The sequence below is a fragment of the Notamacropus eugenii genome, chromosome 3 (genome assembly GCF_028372415.1).
Source record: "Notamacropus eugenii isolate mMacEug1 chromosome 3, mMacEug1.pri_v2, whole genome shotgun sequence".
NCBI lineage: Eukaryota > Metazoa > Chordata > Mammalia > Diprotodontia > Macropodidae > Notamacropus > Notamacropus eugenii.
In genome coordinates, this window is record NC_092874.1 from 279,500,892 (window position 1) to 279,520,189 (window position 19,298).

Here is a 19,298-nt window from a genome sequence, read left to right on the forward strand (position 1 = left end):
TCCTTGCTGTCCAAAGGATTCTCAAAAGTCTTCTCTAGCACCACACTTCAAAAGTCTAAACTCTGTAACACTCAGCTTGCCTTATAGTCCAACTCTCACAGCCTTACATTGCAATAGGAAAAAACCAGAACTTTGACTATACAGCCCTTTGTTGGCAAGGTGATATCTCTACTTTTTAGTATGCTGTCCAGATTTACCATAGCTTTCCTAACAAGAAGTAAGCACCTTTTAATTTCATGGCTGCAGTCACCTTCTTCAGTGATTTTTGAGCCCAAGAATATAGAATCTGACACTGCTTCCATTTCTTCTCCCTCTATTTGCCAGGAAATGATGGGACCAATTGCCAAGATCATCTTCTTTTTTTTTTTGATGTTAACCTTCAAACCAGCTTTTTTATACTCCTCTTTCAAGAGATTTCTTATTTCTTCTTCACTTTCTGCCATCAGAGTGGTATCATCTGCATATCTGAGATTGTTGATCTTTTTCCCAGCAACCTTAATTCTGGCTTTTGATCTCTCCAGCCTGGCATTTCAAATGATGTACTCTGCATGTAGGTTAAATAAATAAGGTGACAATGTATATCCTTGTATTACTCCTTTTCTAATCTTAAACCAATCAGGTGTTCCATGTTTGGGTCTAACTGTTGCTTCTTGGCCTGAATGCAGACTCCTCTGGAGACAAGTAAGATGATCTGATACTCCCATCTCTTTGAGGACTTGCCACATTTTGTTGTGGTCCACATAGTCAAAGGCTTTTATGTAGTGAATGAAACAGAAGTAGATGTTTTTCTATAACTCCTTTTCTTTCTCCACAGTCCAGCAAATGTTGGCAATTTGGTCTCTAGTTTCTCTGCTTTTTTGAAAACCAAGTTGCTCTTCAGGTGACTCTTGGTTAACATATTTGCTGAAACCTAGTTTGCAGAAGCTTAAGCCTAACCTTGTTGGCATGTGAAATGATCATAATTGCTAGATAATTTGAACATTCCTTGGCATCACCCTTCTTCAGGACTAGGAGGTAAATGGATCTTTCTAATCCAGTGGCCACAGTCAAGTTTTTCAAATTTGCTGGCATACTGAGTGAAGCAGCAGCATCTTTTAGGATCTTAAATACTTCAGCTGGAATTCTGTCCTCTCTACTAGCTTTATCATTAGCAATGCTTCCTAAGGTCCACTTGACTTCACTATCCTAGACCTCTGGCTCTGAATTGGGGTAACCATACCACTGTGGTTATTATGAAGTTAAGATCTTTTTTATATAGTTCTTCTGTATATACTGGCTACCTCTTTTTAATCTCTTCTACTTCTGCCATGTCCCAACTCTTATATTTGAATCTCTGCTTTGATTCCTTGCCCATTATCTCAATTTCTGCAAGAAGAGGGACTCTACTTTGTCCTTTCCAAAGCAAGGTATAATGAAGAATGCTAGACTTCAGGTCAGGAAATCTAGGTTCAGATCCTTAGCTCTTATTAGCTATGTAATCTTGGCAAGTCACTTAGCCTCTCTGAACCTCAGTTTTCTCCAACTTAAAATGGGAATCATCATACTTGCAATACTTTACTTCACAGAACTGTGAAGAATGGGCTGTTTAAGCCTTAAAGAACTATAAATGATGATGATGATGATGACAATGATAATGATTATCTTTCCATGGACTGGAATAATGTCCTTAAAACTCAAGCCCTAGTATCTACTGCTATCCCTCTCTGATGTCAACTGCTTCCCTATCTGTACTTCCTTATATTGCCAATTGCTACTAAGGTCTATCTTAATTGTCAACCCTCTTCGATGAGTCATAAATCTCTTAAGGCCACACTGCCCCACATCTGGCTTTCCTAGTCATGTCTTTAATAGCTACCAGATATTGAGTGTTTCAAAAAATGTAGGCACATTTCCTTACGTCATTTGTGTAAATAATCATTGCTACTTTATATGTTCATGTAACAATGGGTTAATAAAAATTGAGTAGCCAAACTACTATTTTGCTATATTTTTGCTATATTTTGCCATAAATGTTTTCCTTACTAATTCTCACTAAAAACAGGTATAAATCTATCTGTCTATCTGTCTATGACATTCTGGCATATCCTTGTTTTTTTGTTTTTTGTTTTTGTTGATTTTGTTTTTAGAAGACTGGCTCTCGTTCTGGAGTGAAAAGATGTGATTTCAAATCCCATGTCTGACTCTTACTACTTGTGTAACCTTTAATATCTCTGGGTCTCAGTTTCCTCATCTATATATAATGAAGTGGTTTGACCTCGGGTCTCTTCCTAGCTCTAGATCTATGATCTTAAGATTACCAGTGTTCATACTGTTGGGATACAATCACTCACATAATGACAGAAAAATAACATTTCACTGCCTTCAGTTTACCATTATCAATTGCCGTATAGAGCAGCAATATAAATGTGCAGGTGACTATGCTGATGACGTGTCCTGTTAGGGTGCTTTTAAAAAAAACACTTTCCCTGATACTAAGATATTTGCTTATTGATAATGTTTAATATAAAATTTTGGAATAATCTCTTTGTTCTCTCTGAAGCAAACTCAGAGAGTGCCTCTTCCTATGTCAGCAAAAGCCAGCCAAGGCTGACTCTACATTCCTTAAGGAGACCTTTAACCTAAGACACTATCTTGAATAATGGGACGTTTTCCATATCTTAATATTTGTAGACCTACACTATGTTATGGCATGTTAATGGTAAAGAAAACACAGACATCTTAGGTCGTAATTTCTATTGAACTTTGTTTACCCTTTCCTATGTCAGTTATCTGTTTAGGGCAGGAAGCCTACCACTTACTAGTGGTGGGATTTCCGAGACATATGTTTACCCAGCTTGGAATCCCAAGGCCTGACCAACATTACTTTGTTAATTGTCTTGTCTTACTAAATTTATGATTTGTTCAACTAGGAGAGTTCCTTTCTCACGGCAAAATGTATATAAGCCAGAAGATTTCTGCACTGGGTAGCCAGAACATTTCTGGCTCCATAATGCATTATGTTACTGTTTTCTTTAATAGGGAATTGATTAATTAATTAAATCATAAAATGTATGCATTTAGCCATGTTGCCTTTTCTTGGTAAGTTTTCAGGTCAACATTATCAAATAAGTCTCTCATCAAAATGGAATGTTCAAATGTCTTTCTTCCCAGATAGTAAAACATAGCTAGCTTTCTGCAAATTTCATTACTGTATCATGGGCTAAAGACTTTCCCTAAGTTACTTTGTCCATTTTACTAAAATCTTTCTCTTTTAGTATCTTCTGAACATTCAACAGTAAAAGTATTATTTCTTATTCTGTAACAGTGGTTACTTCAGCCTTCTTGCTCACTCCAAATACGCCTCAATTTTGTGGTTTGCTGATTGAATGCTTTCTACTAGCTAATCTAGTTTTCTAATGCTTTGTCTAAACATTTAAAATATCAAAGCTATCCTTCAGAAAATGCCCATGATTTAGTCAACTGCATTGGCTCATAAAAATCTTTTGTCATTTCAACAAGCATTGAGTGTAAGAGAAGAGACTATTCTTTCATCTTTCCTAAAAACAATAACAAAAAATGTGTAGGAAACATTGTCTGGCTGCTCCTAGTTAGGCAGAGTATGGAAATAAAAAGTTTTATTTGAATCAGAAGAAGCCAATGAAGCAGATCTGAAGAGCAAAAAGGAGGACAAGAACACAGATTTATTAAGTGCTTACTTTATTTATGGCCAAGCACTTTGTTCAAAGATACTGGGGAAAGATAAAAAGTGGAATAGCCTCTACCCTTAAAGAGACATATTCTAACAGGAGAGAGAACATAAACATAGATGGGGGGGGGCAGTGTCCTGCTAGTTGTGGGGAAATCAGTAAAGCCTTCTTGTGGCCCTTGAACTTAGTGCCAAGGGGAATCAGGAAATCCAAGAGGTGGAGTTATCGAGGAGGAGCATTCTAGGTGTGAGGGAGTAAAGAGGGAGAGACCACAGGGAGGTAAAGAGGGAGAATACAAAGAATGTAGTCAAGGCATATGGGAGCAGAGCCAGAGAGCATAAGGGAGGGCAGGAGAGAAAACACCCCAGGTATGGAGATGCTAATCCCAATTAAAGGCATGGAAATGAGAGGTGGATTATTCTGCCGGTGGAACTGGGAATAGGTCAGTAAAGCTGGCCTATGGAGTTCAGGGAGGGGAGTAATGTATTGTTGTGGTTTATCCTTTGTTCTTGAAGACTGATGACATCACCAGTGTGATGTCTTGACTTGCTAGTGAACTAGGCTTGAGTGAGGCAGAGCCACTCCTCCAGAGTTACTGGAGTCCTGAGGCAAGACAAAGGTCAAGACAAGTGTAAAAGGCCTCGCGTGCAGGGGGTGACATTGGTCTTTTTTATATTAAGGTCTATCCAAGGTATTATGTAAAAAGATTGAAAAGATGGACCAGTCAATGTCTTCTTTCTAGGCCAGGATGTGAAGAAATTTAAATGTCAAACAGAAGTGTTTATATTTGATTCTAGGGAAGTTACTGTAATTTGTTGAGTAAGGTTGCGGGGGTGCAGATGATCACAGCTCTGAGTTTTAGGAAAGTCACCTGGTAGTTGTATGGAGAATGGATTGAACAGGAGAGAAAGTTGGGGCAGGGAGACCAAATAGGAAGCTATTGAAATGGTTAAGGTGAAAGGAGATAGAGGACTGAACTGAGGTGATGTCTGTGACATAGGTAAGCTGTGCAGGCACCATCACTTCATATATGAGTACAAGGTGGCATAAAGAAATGACTTGCTCATGGTTACACAACTACTAAGTATCAGAGTTGGCCCTGCCCCTCTTCATTGTAGTTTAGTGTGGAGCCTGGGGATTCCCCAAGATGAAGAAGAGTAGAAATCAATGCTAAAAGTAATATAACTTTATTATTGGAAAATTTTCACACACACACAAGAAAAGCAGAAGGTCTAATTTGAGATACCTAAGGGTGTCAGAGTGAGGTAAGGTTAAGGGGGGGGGGGTTCAAGGTTAAAGGACAGACAGAGCTGGATCACAGTCTTCAGACACAACAGATACAATATCATAATCACAGTCACAAGAAAAGACACAGACAGATGAAGGGTCCTGCTGGGATGTGGATAAGACGATCTTCTGGAAATTAAAAAAAGTTCAGTAGCATTTATTAAGTGACTACTATATACAAGGCACCTTATTGGGCAATGGGGATATAAAGACAAACATCAAGAGTCATCACATTCTACCATGGGAGAAAGGAATGATAATGTGTACATATAAACTAAATATACAAATATTTATACCTGTGTGTTTGTCTGTCTGTGTCATAGTGACATGTGCTGAGTTTAGAATCAGAGGACCTGAATTCAAATCCTGGCCTGTACTTTCCAACTGAGTGATCATGGATAATTCACTTAACCTCTCTGGGTCTCAGTTTTCCTTAGCTGTAAAATGAGTGTACTGAGTAAAATGAGTATACAAAGATCACCTCTGAAGTCTCTTCCCATTCTAGAGCTAAGAGAAGGTTATAGGGAATGGACCTGTGATTTCACTAGGAAAGGGAGCTACCTCTTCCGGGAAGAAACTTCCCTTATCAATGCAGATCTGCACCTTCTCTACAACTTAGTCTTAGAGAGTTGCCTTGGAAACTAAGGGCGGTTAATTGCCCAAGATCACACAACTGGCGTGTTAGAAATCAGACTTCTACCTAGCTTCAAGCTCTAGTTCTCTATCCACTACTATTCACTCAATCCTTAACAAATGCTAGTGATTGGAGGGGACAGATGAGAACACTAATCACTGGGGTAATCAGGAAAGGCCTTTTGTAGCAAAAGGCGAGTCTTGGTGGAGACTTTTGCAATAGTCCAGCTAAGAGCTAACAAGGCTTTGAAGAAAGTAGTAGCTGCGTGAATGGACAGGAGGGGATAACACAAGAGATGTCGTGAAATAAAAACTGAAAGGACTTGGCAACTGACTGGGTTGATATGGGGCTGAGGAAGAATGAATGAAGAGGATTCTCATGTTGGAATAACTGGTAAAAATGGAAGGATGGTAGTAGCCTCAACAGAAAAAAGGAAGGTTAAGAATAGGGTTGGGATAGAGAGAAAGAGAAACATATCTCTTGGGACACATTGAGATTGTGATGCCAGTGGCACATTCAGGTGGGGGGGATGATCAGAACTCCAATGGTGATGCAGGACTGCTCTCATAAGAGTCAGGTTTGCTATGTACCAGAAAGGAGGGAACCCTTGATCCTGCCAGAGCCCTTTTCATCTGACACTCAAGTTATATCACACTCCAGTCTTCCGAGGTCAGTACAATATCACTCATACAACAGGTCAGTTCAATGGCCAAAGTAGGAGGGCAGAGGCTTTACAATAATACAGGGTGGGACTGTTAAGGTGTGCCTGATTGTCTTTTTGCCTCTGACATCACAGGCACCAAGGTGGCAGGGATCAGCTAGGAGGCTGGAAGCTTCCAGGAAAGAAGACACAGTCTAGAGACAGCTTATCACAACTGGTATTTGAACCCAGGTTTCCTGACTCCTAAATTTAGCACTCTTTCTGATACTTCACGCTATCTCAATTCAATCCATTACATTTTATTACGCCCATACTATGTGCAAGACCCCGTGCTATGTGCTCTATATACAATGTTTGCCTACATATGTAATACATACATAAATAAAACAGAAACAAGTAAGTCTAAAAAGGGCTAGCCTGGAACCAGACTGAGAGGGGCTTTCTTTTCCCTGAAAATTCTGGAGAACGGAGTTAACACGATCAGAGCGCTAGATTTCGGCGGCTCCCTAGGGAAGGCTGGGGAGAGAAGGAGAAGGGATAAACCAACCAGGAGGGACTGAACCCAGTGCACGTGGGGGCGAGGAGGGCAGGGGGGTCGGGCCGTCAGCCGTAACGGAAGCCGGATGGGAGAGGTAGATTCTGGAGACCGCCGGGAAGAAATGGCCCAAGTCGTTGGTGGGCACAGGCGCAGGGCAGCGAGGGAGCTGGGCGAAGGGCAGGACGGACGCTGGTTAGGGAGGACTCTGGTGGGGGGAGGTTGGGGGGTTTGCTGGGCCCACGGCAGGTGTGTCATGGACGGGCCCGCTGACTGAGGGGGGGAGGGGAGTTAAGGAGCCCCGTTTTAAGTTCACACTCAAGGGACGTCCAGCCCAGTCCCCTTACAGATGGGGGCCCACGTGACTAGTTTAGGGTCACCCGGGGGCAGGGGTTCGAACCCACGGGCTCCGAGGCCGCACCCGCCAGTCTTCTCACTCCAGACTCGACGTTCCCGCACGGGCCCACACGCCCCAGCAGCCGAGCCCCGCGGCGCCTGTGACTGACCAGCCGCCCCCGCTACGACGTCAGCTCTGCGCGCGTGCGCTCAGCCACGCCCCAGTCCCGCGGCGCGCACGCGCCAGCTCGGAACCGAGGCCGCGGGCTCGAGGGGAAGGCGGGACTTCCGATTTCCCCTAAAGTTTTTAACCGGTTCGCGCGGGAGCCGGAAGTCGCGCTCTGGAGCGGGGATCCCGGACCGTGGATTCCGTCGCCGGCTTCCTAATTCTCACCCCCGGTGACGGAAAGGTGAGGCCCGGACAGCGCCTGCCCGCCGCCGGCTCGCCCGTCCCGTCCTTCTCCTCTCCCGTGCGTGCTGCTGAGGCTCCGGGCGTTGGAGGTCCCAGCGGAGGGGGTGGGGTAGGGCACTGGGAGGGCGGTGCAGCCTCGTTCCTGCCCCGCGCAGCCGCGTTCTCCTCCCCGTTCCTCCCCCTGCCCCCCGCTGTGGACTGCGGTGTGGGGGAGGGGAGGGCCGGAGCGGGCACTGACCGCGCTTCTCGTGCTTTCCTTACACGCGCGCCCCGCCCCCGAACCTCGTTCAGAGACGTTCAGTAGCAGCGCCGAATGCTCAGACGACCCGGTCCCTCAGTGCCTCGCGGCCAGGAGAGTGTTCCCCGAGGCACCTCCTGCGTGCCAGGCACCAAGCTAAGCAAAGAGGCTACTAAGGATGATGGCTAATGTCATAGGGCACCTCCTGCGTGCCAGGCACCAAGCTAAGCAAAGAGGCTACTAAGGATGATGGCTAATGTCATAGGGCACCTCCTGCGTGCCAGGCACCAAGCTAAGCAAAGAGGCTACTAAGGATGATGGCTAATGTCATAGGGCACCTCCTGCGTGCCGGGCACCAAGCTAAGAGTAACAACAGGTAGCGTTCCGAGAGTATCTTGGAGGTGCCAGATGCCCATGACCAGGGCGGAGGACCGCAGGGAGCTCTGCCCAACGAGACGTAGCCTGGATAAGGGGAGATCCCCCCAGCGCTGAGAGGGAGCCAGAAAGGCTCCTGTGGAACGTGGGAATGGGAAGGAGGCCCGGGAAGGGAAGGGAGAGCGCTCCAGGCGTGAGGCTCCCTCACCGAACCGATGAGGGCACTTAGGTCCAGCCAGGAGCTTAGAAATGAGGGAACTCAACCCCAAGGCTGGATTTGAACCGAGGTCCTGGTGACTGCAGGCTACCCGACCTCCCACGTAGCTGAACCTCTCCGGGCCTCAGTTTCCTCATTGTAGAATGGGAGGGTTGTACTCGAAGGCCTTTAAGATCCCCTACAACTCTAGATCTGGATGCTGCCATTTCTTTTGGAGGGAGCGCCCAGAGTTGCCTTTAGAGAGTCTCTGAAAGGTAGTCTCGCCGCAGCCAGTGTGCCCAGAGGCAGGCCTTCCCGTAGCAGAGGCTTCCTCTCTCAGAGATTGGATTTGGGGTATTTTCAGACGTAGGTGTTTTCATGGGAAATTCCTTTAAGACTGGGATGATTTTGTCTTCATATTTCCTGGTGCCCAGCACGTAATGGGACGCTGGAGGCGCTCTCAGAATTTGTTGAATGGAATCGCAAGATTTGCTTAATTTAGTAAGTGAGTTTAAGACATGGGGGGGGGCCAAAGAAAACCTTTCTCACTTGGCAGGACTCGCCCAGGGCTTGTGCTCCATGGCAGCAACCTTCACTTGACAAACTTTCATCAGCTGCCTCTGACTTGGGAGGGGTGGTTGGTCCACAAGCCTCCACAGCTCTGGTACTGCCTGCTAGAGAAGTCCTTTCCAGCATTCTTCCCTTTCGCTTCCCTCCCCCCACTTTTTCTCTTTCTCAAAATTACTTTCCATAACTTTGTATTTATTAATGTGTTTGTATATCACCCAGTGACATGGATAAATGTTTAACAAATGGCTCCACCTCTTTAATGTACTTATAAGAACCTTTAAATTTTAATCTCCACTATTAGCATTTCACCTTCACTTTCTTAAGTCTAGACAATTAACAGAACAAGCCCTGATTTGTAGTGTTTGCCAGTTTCCAAGGTGCTGATGTTCACTATGAGAATTTAACAGTGGCTAGCTGGTCATCCCTCCTCCTGTGGAAGCTAGCTCTTTAAGGTCTGGGCTTGTTTTGCCTTTGACTGTTTTCCTTGGTATTTATAATTCCTTGCAAAGAGTGGACATTTGAGAAGTCTTGATTGAATTGCTGAATTAAAGAACCCAGAGTTGCTTCCAAATAGGGGGCATCAGACTAGGACTTTAGTGGAGGTCACCTTCCAATAGATGTTCATTTCAGTAATGCTTAATATGTATCTTGTATTGTGCTGAGTGCCAAGGTCCAAAGCTTGAAAAGATGTAGTCCTTGTCTTCAGGAAAACCTTGGATCATAGGTTTCAGAGGTCAATGAGACTTTAGTAATAGTCCGACCCAACATCTGTATATTAGAGATGAAGAAGCAAGTATAGAAAGCAGAAACTGACAATTTACATGGGTAGCAGAACCTTGACATTAGGCCACTGCAAGTGGAATGTGCACCAGAAGCCTGTGTTTGACTCAAAAGAGAAGGAGGGTGACTGCTAGGATTTTGGAGGTGATTCCTGCTTAGTTACAGGTTCAGTTTGACTCTCATTTGTGAAGGGCCTGTTATATGCAAGGTACTAGGGAAGCAAAAAGAAAATGTACAAACTGGTCCTATCTTCAAGAAGCTTACACTATATGGGACTTGGCCTCTGAGGTGCACTCTTAGTGTGTGAGGCTGGGAGTCCCAAGTCTGAGACATGTAGACATGAGGTGTGAAGGATAAAAAATAGTCAAGTTCTTTTGTCTGAGTTAGTCACAGACTGAGCTTTGGTACGTTGACTTCTGTGCATTTTTGGCTTCTCAGTGGCTTTGAGCTGGCAGTGTGGTGTGATGGAGATGGCATTGACCTGCGAGTCAGATGATGGACAGGACCCTAGATTCCATAATATTTTCCACGTGCTGGTTCTGTGCCTCACTAAGGCATAACATTTCATCTTCCATAACATTAGAGTATGATTCCCATTGCTACCTCAGAGGGCTTTTTAAAGACTCATATGAGATGATGTAGGTGATAGCCCTCTGCAAATCATAAAATTCTAAGCAAATGTTACCCAGTGTAGTAACAGTGATGGCTTCCTGGTATTTTACTGTGTTCCATATAGGTGAAATTTTGGGATAAGTGGGATCTGATTGTTATTGTGCTTTTATGGAGGGGAAACAAGCATTTCATTCACATCAACTGCTTCATTTCAACGTTCTTTTTGTACATTGTTTCACATTTTTGTAGGTGCAATCATGGAAGAAAGCATCAGATTTGCCTCATCGGGGGATGATATTAAAATATGGGACTCGTCCTCCATGACTGTGATGGAACAGTTCAACCCCCATTCATCATCTCTTGGAGTCAGTTCTTTGTGTTGGGGTGGCAGTAGTATCCTTTTCTTCGTAAAAGCATTGTATTCTATTTGAGGGTTTTGTTGGTTTTTTTTTTTTCCAGAAATAATTCAAAATATAGAGTCAGGGATTTGCTAAAACAGTTCATCTACTCTGAGGGAATGGAGAGGGGGGAGGATAAATGAGGTCAGCTTAAAGCATTAAGGATGGTTTAGCCTAGAGAAGGAATAGTTTAAACATGTGTCATTATTCCCTTTAGCAAATGAAGGCCTCTTTGGAATAATACTTATTGCCATATTCACAATTAAAGGAAATGTTTCAGTTTGAAGTTAGTGAAAATAAAGATGTAATATTTTTCCCTTCTGAACCCCTGATGTAGAGGGAGAATATGGTACTTCTCTATATATTTAAAGGGTCCTTGTGTGGAAGAATAGTTAGCCTCACTCTGCTTGGCCCTTGAGGTGACAATTTGGACCAAAGGATGTAAGTTGTATTGAAGTTATAAGTGGTATCAAGGCAGGTTTTGGTTTAAGTTAAAGAAGAACTTAGTAAGAGTTAGAACTGCCTCCCCTAAAAATCTTGAAAAGGGTATTGGAAAGGAGAATTATACTTTAAACAGGTAGTAGTACTAAATGATCTAAAACCTCTTGAAACAGGGATTTTTCTTGTCTGGAAATTGGCAGCATTTTAAACAAAATTATGAAGGCACATGATAAAGGTTTGACTCTGGAAGAGATGGAAAGTTGCCCAATTGTTCCATCCTACTGCTCTGTTTAGAACTTAACCTTTCTTTTCTATCCTGGCTGGAGATAAATAACCTCATCTCTTCAAATGATGCAAAACACCAGCCTAAATTAGCCTGGCAGGGTTCTAAATTCACATGGTTTAGGAGAAATATTTAGAATCAGAATATGAGAATGTTTAGCAGTAGAAGGGACCTTAAAAGATCATTGAGTCCTAATTTCTTCATTTTATTCTTTGAATTTTTTATTGCTAACTTTTGGAGTTTTTTTTTTAACCAACTTCTGATTATTTTCTCTATGGAGAGAGCCATCCTTTTTAGTAATGAATAAAAAAAGAAAGGAAAAAAAGCAAAACTAAATTAACAACACATCATCAAAGTTGTTAGTGTATGTGAAGTTACATACCCATAGGCCTCCACCACTGCAAAATAGAAAGGGAGAAGGGGAATGTTATATGTGTGTGTATTTGCACATGCCCATTTCATTTTTTTTTTCCTCCATGACTAAGTTTGGTCATTTTAATTATATAACATTCTAGGTTTTTTGTTTTTTTGTCGTTCTTTCTATTTATGCTATTGCAGTCCTTGGTGTATATTGTTTTTCTGGTTTTGCTGACTTCACTCTGCATCAGTTCATGTAAGTCTTCCCATACATCACTGAAATTTTCCTGTTCATTGTTTCTTGTGGTACAATAACGTTTTATTCTGTCCACAAGTCACAGTTTGGATAGTCATTTTCCAGCATATGAAACTTCATTTTACAGATGAGCAAAATGAGACCAAGAAAAGACTTAGCCAAAGGTAATTGTAGAGTTAGCACAAGAAACCCAGTTTGCTTCCTAATCCAGTGTTCTTTCTGCCATACCACTGTTATCATGGGTAAGGTAAAAGGGAGAGTGAAGCTTTTAAATAAAAAATTTCATTCCTTCCTTTCCTTAATTTTGGCAACAAGGATTTTGAAAATGCAGTTTCCCGTGGAGAAATCAAAATTCAACAGTTGATTTTCCTATAGGAAAATCCCAGTGCTAAAAGTAAATTTGTTAGAATGTGTAAGGTATTTAGGGGAGCTTTATAGAACCCTTTTTGTAACCTTTAACCTTAATATCTTTGATCTTATGAAAATAATCTGTAATTTCCTAAATCATGAATTTTGCTCGGATTTAAATTTCCCTGGTCATCAGACACCTTGTATCTTTTTGTCTATGGAAGCCATTTGTTGTTTCTCAGCAAGACTGAAATAAGAATACATCGTCTATACTTCTGTGACATAGTTATCCTAAACTTTAACATACTTGTGTTTTAAATACTGCTACAAGTATTTGGTTTCTGTTACAACTAACCTAAGTTATTAAATAATAAAAATTACACAAGGATTTCCTGAAGATGCTACATATTAAAATAGTAGAATCTAAACTATAATACTGGCTTAAGATTTAATTCATTTTATGAGCCTTCTGAACTCTTCTTTAAAACTTCCAGTGAAGAATAGTATTTTTCATGACTTCAAGAATTTCTAAGCATTAGTTATTAATTTGTTTAATTTTGTAAGAAATCCAGTGACTAAAAAAAAGAATCCCTACTAAAGTGTTGTTATATCTGGTGCCAGAAGATCTCATATATACAATAAATGCACTATTCTGTGAAGATTCTTTAGACTGATGTTGCCGGATAGGTTAGAAATTATTTTCCTTGTTAATTGGAGCATAAATTTGGTGCTGGAAGGGACTTTAGAGACCCTCTATAGAGGTTCAAGCCCCTTGTTTTCTAGATGAGATGAGGGCCAGCTAAATGGGGGAGACAATGCAAACAAAAATATACAGAGCAAGCTATATACAGAACCAACAGGAAATATTGAATGGACGAAAGGCACTAGAATGAAGAAGGGTTTGGGAAGGCTTCCTGTAGAAGGTGAGGTTTTACTTGGGGCTTAAAGGAAGCCAGGGAGATTAGTGGTCAGAGTGGAGGAGAGACTGTATCCAGGCATAGGGGGCAGCCAAAGAGAATGCCCAGGAGATGGAGTATCTTGTTTGTGGGACAGCCAGGAGGAGACCAGGGCCTATTGTGAGCCCAAATGCATGCAGGAGATGTGTTGTTGATGTCATTCGCTATGGCCTTTGAGCTTACTGTGATATTTGAGAGAATAAAATTCAAAATGTTGACTTGTCCTTTTAGAGAAATACATTGTAGATGCTTTCAAGTGCTAGTTAAACCAGAAATGATAGTGTTTACTGAAACAACTTTAAAAAGCACCAGTCTGCCAGTTCTTAATCCATTTCTTTTAACATTCTTCCAAATTTAATAAACTAGCTCTTTCTCTTTTAAAGTTTTGCTTCAGCTCTAAAACTGCTTAGTTACACATGAACTTTGAGTAGATTTTCATGTATTGTTCAATGTTCCATAACTGTCCATTTAGATAATGTTTTGGTGAGTGCATCTGCCAGTGGTGATAAAATAGTCATTTCCAATTGCAAGGATAAACCAGTTTCACTTTTAGAGCTGGCGGAAGGGGTGAGTATTCCTGACTTTTTTCCTTTGGTCTTTACCTTGCTTCATACCCTGATAGTATATGGCACTTGCTCCTAATTTTAAAGATAGTTTATCGAATAGTTTATCATTCATTAAGAACTATAAGTTAAATACAGAAATATGCTACTCTGTAATAACTCTTAGCAAAGAGAATATTCCATAACAGCAAGCTTCCTTTTTAGCTTCCTACCAGAAAGAAGAGTCACTGTAGAAGGTATAGTGATATATTCCAGGGCTTGCATTCCCTTTGTCTAATCAAGATACCTTTTTACTTCCTCCATTTGGAACACTGTGACTCCCTGACCTTTTGTGCAGCTCAGTGTCTGCTTTAGGAGGCTGAGTGTGGCTAGGACCTGTGTAGTATCTTTCTGACTCCCTGGTGATTCAGCCTTCCTTTTGGCCCTGGTTCCCCACCAAGAATCCTTACTCAACTGGCACTACTCTTTCCATTGCTACCATCACCTCGAATGTAGAGTGTGGAAGATTGGACCTGCCCTTTATGCTCAGCCCTGCTTTGTTAAAAAAAAGAAAATAAAGCAGTATTCCAAAGGGATTTGTTTGTTGAGGTATCTTGTTTCTTCCTGATTTTGTTTGGATTATAGAATATACTTTTTCGATAATACTGCCTTGCTTAGTTTTATTGCTGCTGTCTTTAGAACTTTGTTGTATCTATTTTAAAGCCTGTGGAAAGACCACAATCCCTAGCCAATGGGATAAGCTGCTTAATCGGTTCAGAAGGATAAATAGCATTCTATCTCATAGAGTATAACCGAGCTTGGTTTAGAGGGCAGTCAGTGTTTTTTCTGCTCTTTTTTTGGGGTAAACAATAGGCTGCTTAGGCTGATAGGCAGAGAAAACACTAATCCACATTCTTGGCCACCAGTGCCAGAAGTTGATTGAAGATGGGAGAAATATCTCCTCTAAAAGCAGACATAACTAAGAGCAGAGGGGAGATCGCAGCTGCTGGTAGATATAAAATGTACCATCACTGGTTTTGGAGAGAACTTTTGAGGACCCTAGTCAAATAATGTGCTATATTTTATGGCATCTCTCTGCTGTTTCTGTGCCATTGGATCCCAGTAATTCATTCATCAGACATTGGTTAAGTGCCAACTAGAAGCACATATGACTTAGAATCAGGAAGAGCTGAACTTGGAGTTATAAAGACCTAAACTTTACATCCTGCCTCTGATATGTAAAAGCTTGGTGACCCTGGGCCAGTCACCTAACTTTGATGGGCTTCAGGCATTTCCATAGGGTTGAATACCATGTTATAAAGCACTTTGCTCCCAAGGATATTATCAAGTATGGAAGATAAGACTGGTATATAAAATAAAATAGAACAGCATACCTAGGAAAGGTACAAATAAGCTACCAGTAGTCCTGTTAGTAAAAAGCTAGGTGGCAGCAGTGGAGTGCTGAGCCTCCAGTCAGGAAGACCTGAGTTCAGATGTGGCCTCAGACACTTAGTAGCTATTACCCTGGGGTAAGTCACTTTACATCTGTTTACCTTAACTTCCTCATCTGTAAATAGGGGATTATGATAGCACCTACCTCCCAGGGTTGTTGTGAGGATAAAATGAAACAATAACTGTCAAGTACTTGGCACATGACAAAGGCTATATGAAAGTTAGCTATAATTATTGTTACTGTTATTACGTTCTGTCTTCTCCGTATTTCTTGACTTCTTTTCTTAATGTTTCCATTGACCAGCAGCATTCTTTAGGCTTTTATTGCCACTTGACTGGGCTACTTAGTAACCTCCTAACCAGCTTCCGTGTTTTAGATGACTGTGGACTCTATCTATCCTAAACAAGTAGTCTGTCTTCCCTTCATAATGGGCGTCTGATCCTATCTCCATTACCCAGAATGGCTTCCTGGATAAAATTGAAAACACCTAGACTGGCTTTCAAAGCTTTCTATAATTTGGTTCCAACCTTTCTCAACCTACTTCTCTTTATGGATTCTGTTCCAACTAAACTGGACTGCTTACTTCATCTTGGATGTTTTATGTTTTCCTGCCTCTCTACCCTTACCTCTTGGGAAAGGACCTGGAATGCCCTTCTCCTACATCTTCTGAAATCAGAATTATTCTCCAAGGGCAACTTAAAATACCACTTTCTCTGTGAAGCCTGTTTGGTATACCACAACTGATAATGATTTCTCCTCATTTGTGCTATAGCACTGGGCCCTCTCATGCACTTATATTCTCATTTGTATCATATTTGTTCACGTTAAGTGCAAGAGATACCTCATAGATTATAAATGGCTTGAGGGCAGGGTCTTTATATTTATCTTTGTAGCTTTCTGTTGCCTAGCACAGTGCAAAACATTGAGCAGGTGCCAGATAAATGTTGGAATGAAAATTTTGAGGCAGATTGTTCATTTGTAGCCAGTTATTCTGCCTCATCTATGTGGGTAAATGTTTGAAAATTTTGAATCAACTAAAGTGCTAAACTTAAGAAAATATTCAAAGATATTATCTTTTAAAAGATAAACTGATAATGAAAGTATTAAATATTTTTATATGTTCTGTTAAATATACTTGTAACATGGACTTATTTATTTAATCAGCTGTTTTATTTTTGCATCAAAAATATGCCCATTGCTTGAAATATCTTGGGGGTACAAGATCTCAGTTCTTAAAAATCCATTAATTATGTTTCATAGTCACATTAATAAAATCTCAACATTAAAAACAGTTCTTCTCTGTCCATAAGCTAACTTTTAAAGATGGATCTTTCACTGTGCCTTATAGGTCAGTTAGAAATTTTTAAGACACCCAAAAATCCAAAGATGTGAGTCTTCTAAGAAAACCACCTTTCCCTGTCTTTTCCTTAAAATTAAATTTCTAGCTCTTAATGTGTGGTGATTGATTGTAGTTCTCTGACAGAGACAGAGGGACAGACAGAAAGATAGAGTTGGGAGGAGGGAGGAAGGGAGAGAGAGAAACTGAGATTAGTTTAGAATGAAGTGGTTTCTCTGAATGGTACTTGCAAATAAATGACAGTTAACAGATATTCTGCAGCTCTAGAGGTTTATGAGTTCTGTAACTGGTGACAGTTTTGAATAGAAAACTAAAACACCTTTCTAGTTAATTCTAGGCTGCTGAAATAATTTTAGATGAAAAGAATGGCCTCTCTGCCTGACTTCCAGAACACGTTATTGTAGATCTAACTTGCAGAGATCACAGAATCATGACAAAGAAAGAAACTTATTTTATACTGTGAAGATCAAAGTCCTAATCATGGAAAGTTGACTGACTATATTTGTAAGGTAAAAAAAGAGCTTTTCTTGAGCCCATCATCTACAAGAACACTTATGATTAGTGTAGTTTATGCTTGTTCTAATGTAGTTTGAAAATTTTAACAAGGTGAATGCTTTAAGGATCCATAGTTTTCTTTGCTCCGGATATTTTTTCCCACCTAATGATGCAACCCTTCCTTACCCTAGCAGACTTGTATTCAAGAATTATAGAGGCCACAAAACCGATCTCTTTGTAGGCCCAGGTTCTTTGGGCAGGTGATCGTTTGGGCAGCACCTTTCTCACTGGACCTCTACACAGAGACCTTTCAGTTCAGTGCGATTTGTTTGTGTTTCTCTGGTACAACAATTGAGGACCCAGGGCCATCCTTGTTGCATGGTGAGGAATTGGAGGAGGTCTGAGTGGAAAAATAACAGATAGCTGATGTCTGTAGAGCACTTCACAGTTGAGAAAGTTTTTTCTGCGTAATTCCTTGTTTGATCCTCAAATGGCCTTGGGAAGCAGATAGTACAAGTTAGGGCTTTATACTTGAAGTACCTGAACCTCACTTTTCTCAGTGACTTACTCAAGGTCACATGGCTAATAGGAATTGGAACTGGGATTAGAACTGAGATGTTGTGATTCCATAACCCGTCTTCTTTCCACTCTGCCTCTTTGCTTCACATAGTAAACTGTCCACATCTGATATGAGCATCATTCCACATCCATAGTCTCATCTTTTTTCTGAGGCCAAGACTGGTCATTAATTAACTGGTTAATTACACAGAATTCAGTTTCATTTTTAATATCTTTTCCGTTTATATAGCTGTATTTATTGTGTATATTGTGTATATATTGTGTATGTTGCTGGGTCATCTCCGGGCATTCTGATGAATATCTGGTCACTGGATTCAGATGGCTCTGGAGGAGAAGTGAGGCTGGTGACCTGCACAGACCTCCCTCACTCAAAACAAAGTCAAGTGCAAGTCATGTCATCATTTCTCTGATGGCATGGTCTTCTTTGGCAACGAAGGACAAAAACAATACTGTGAGTAGACGCAATTGGCTGAATGGGAACCCAGCTAGCTGGGTAACTCCGCTATTCCTCTCCTGTCTGCCTCCCCCTCCCCTTCCTTCTCCTCTCCAAAGGAAGGTAACTTTGAATGGCCAAAAGATGCCCAGTTGACTTGGGTTTTACTCTCTAGTTTCCTTTCCTTACCTGCCTTTCCCTTCCCTGCCCTGTCCTGTTTCCCTCCCAGCCTGATGTCTTTCTTTTTCTTGACCTCATTAAAGGAGCCATGCCCTGGCTACTTTACTTAAACAGGCCTATTCAGTGAATGGGCGTTACCTCACTCTAAGTGAGTACCTGCAAAGACCTTGGCCTAAAGGGCCTAAGGCCTCCCAGTACATCCTGGGTCATCTCCAGTCACCTTGATGAATATCTGGTCACTGTATTCAGATGGCTCTGGAGGAGAAGTGAGGCTGGTGACCTGCACAGCCCTCCCTCACTCAAAACAAAGTCAAGTGCAAGTCATGTCATTGTTTCTCTGATGGCATGGTCTTCTTTGGCTACAAAGGAAGAACACAAACAAAATAAATAGGCTGATGAACTGAACAGGCTGATGACCCTGATGACAAATATTATTGGCAAAGACAAAATAAGACCTCTGAGAGAAGGGTTTGAGGCTGCCTGGCCACATTTCAAGGTGGTCCCTCTGCTTATCACAATTACCTCTATTTTATGTGACTAGGATTGCAGTTTGTCTGCTTTTCCTTTATGCCTCCTTTTTGGTCAGATGGCCATAGATTTCTGCTGTTGCATCTAGATTAGAAGATGTTGTTCTGAGAATCCTTTAAATAACTTGATATTTAAGTAGCTCTCTCTACATACTATTAGATTCTCAGAGATGAACGTTTTGGTGGTAAGCCCTTTCCTATCCAATGAGGGAGTGATACCAGTTAATCTTCAAGGCTTTTCTGATAATTCTAGAATGAAAGGAATGAAACTCTTATGAAAATCTTCATAAGCCCATTAGTGTTTGATTATTATAGTCAAAGGCAATTGAAAGTATGCTCATGGATATGTTGACATTTCCTAACCAGACTTA

The 19,298-nt window shown here is 41.4% G+C and overlaps 1 protein-coding gene across 6 annotated transcripts in view; it reads left to right on the forward strand.

Moving 5' to 3' along the window:
- The first annotated feature begins 419 nt into the window (after nucleotides 1-419).
- The window catches only part of NEDD1 (NEDD1 gamma-tubulin ring complex targeting factor), a 78,071-nt gene continuing 59,192 nt past the window's right edge, over nucleotides 420-19,298 (forward strand). For 5 of the 6 annotated variants that reach the window (XM_072655645.1, XM_072655647.1, XM_072655649.1 and 2 more), the window contains exons 1-3: nucleotides 420-7,549; nucleotides 10,572-10,715; nucleotides 13,834-13,928. In XM_072655645.1, coding sequence (XP_072511746.1) covers nucleotides 10,580-10,715; nucleotides 13,834-13,928 — 231 coding nt within the window. In that variant the 5' untranslated portion in view covers nucleotides 420-7,549; nucleotides 10,572-10,579. Of the gene's footprint in view, nucleotides 7,550-7,768; nucleotides 8,166-10,571; nucleotides 10,716-13,833; nucleotides 13,929-19,298 lie in introns of those variants that run through there. The other variant, XM_072655646.1, reaches the window with a different exon arrangement.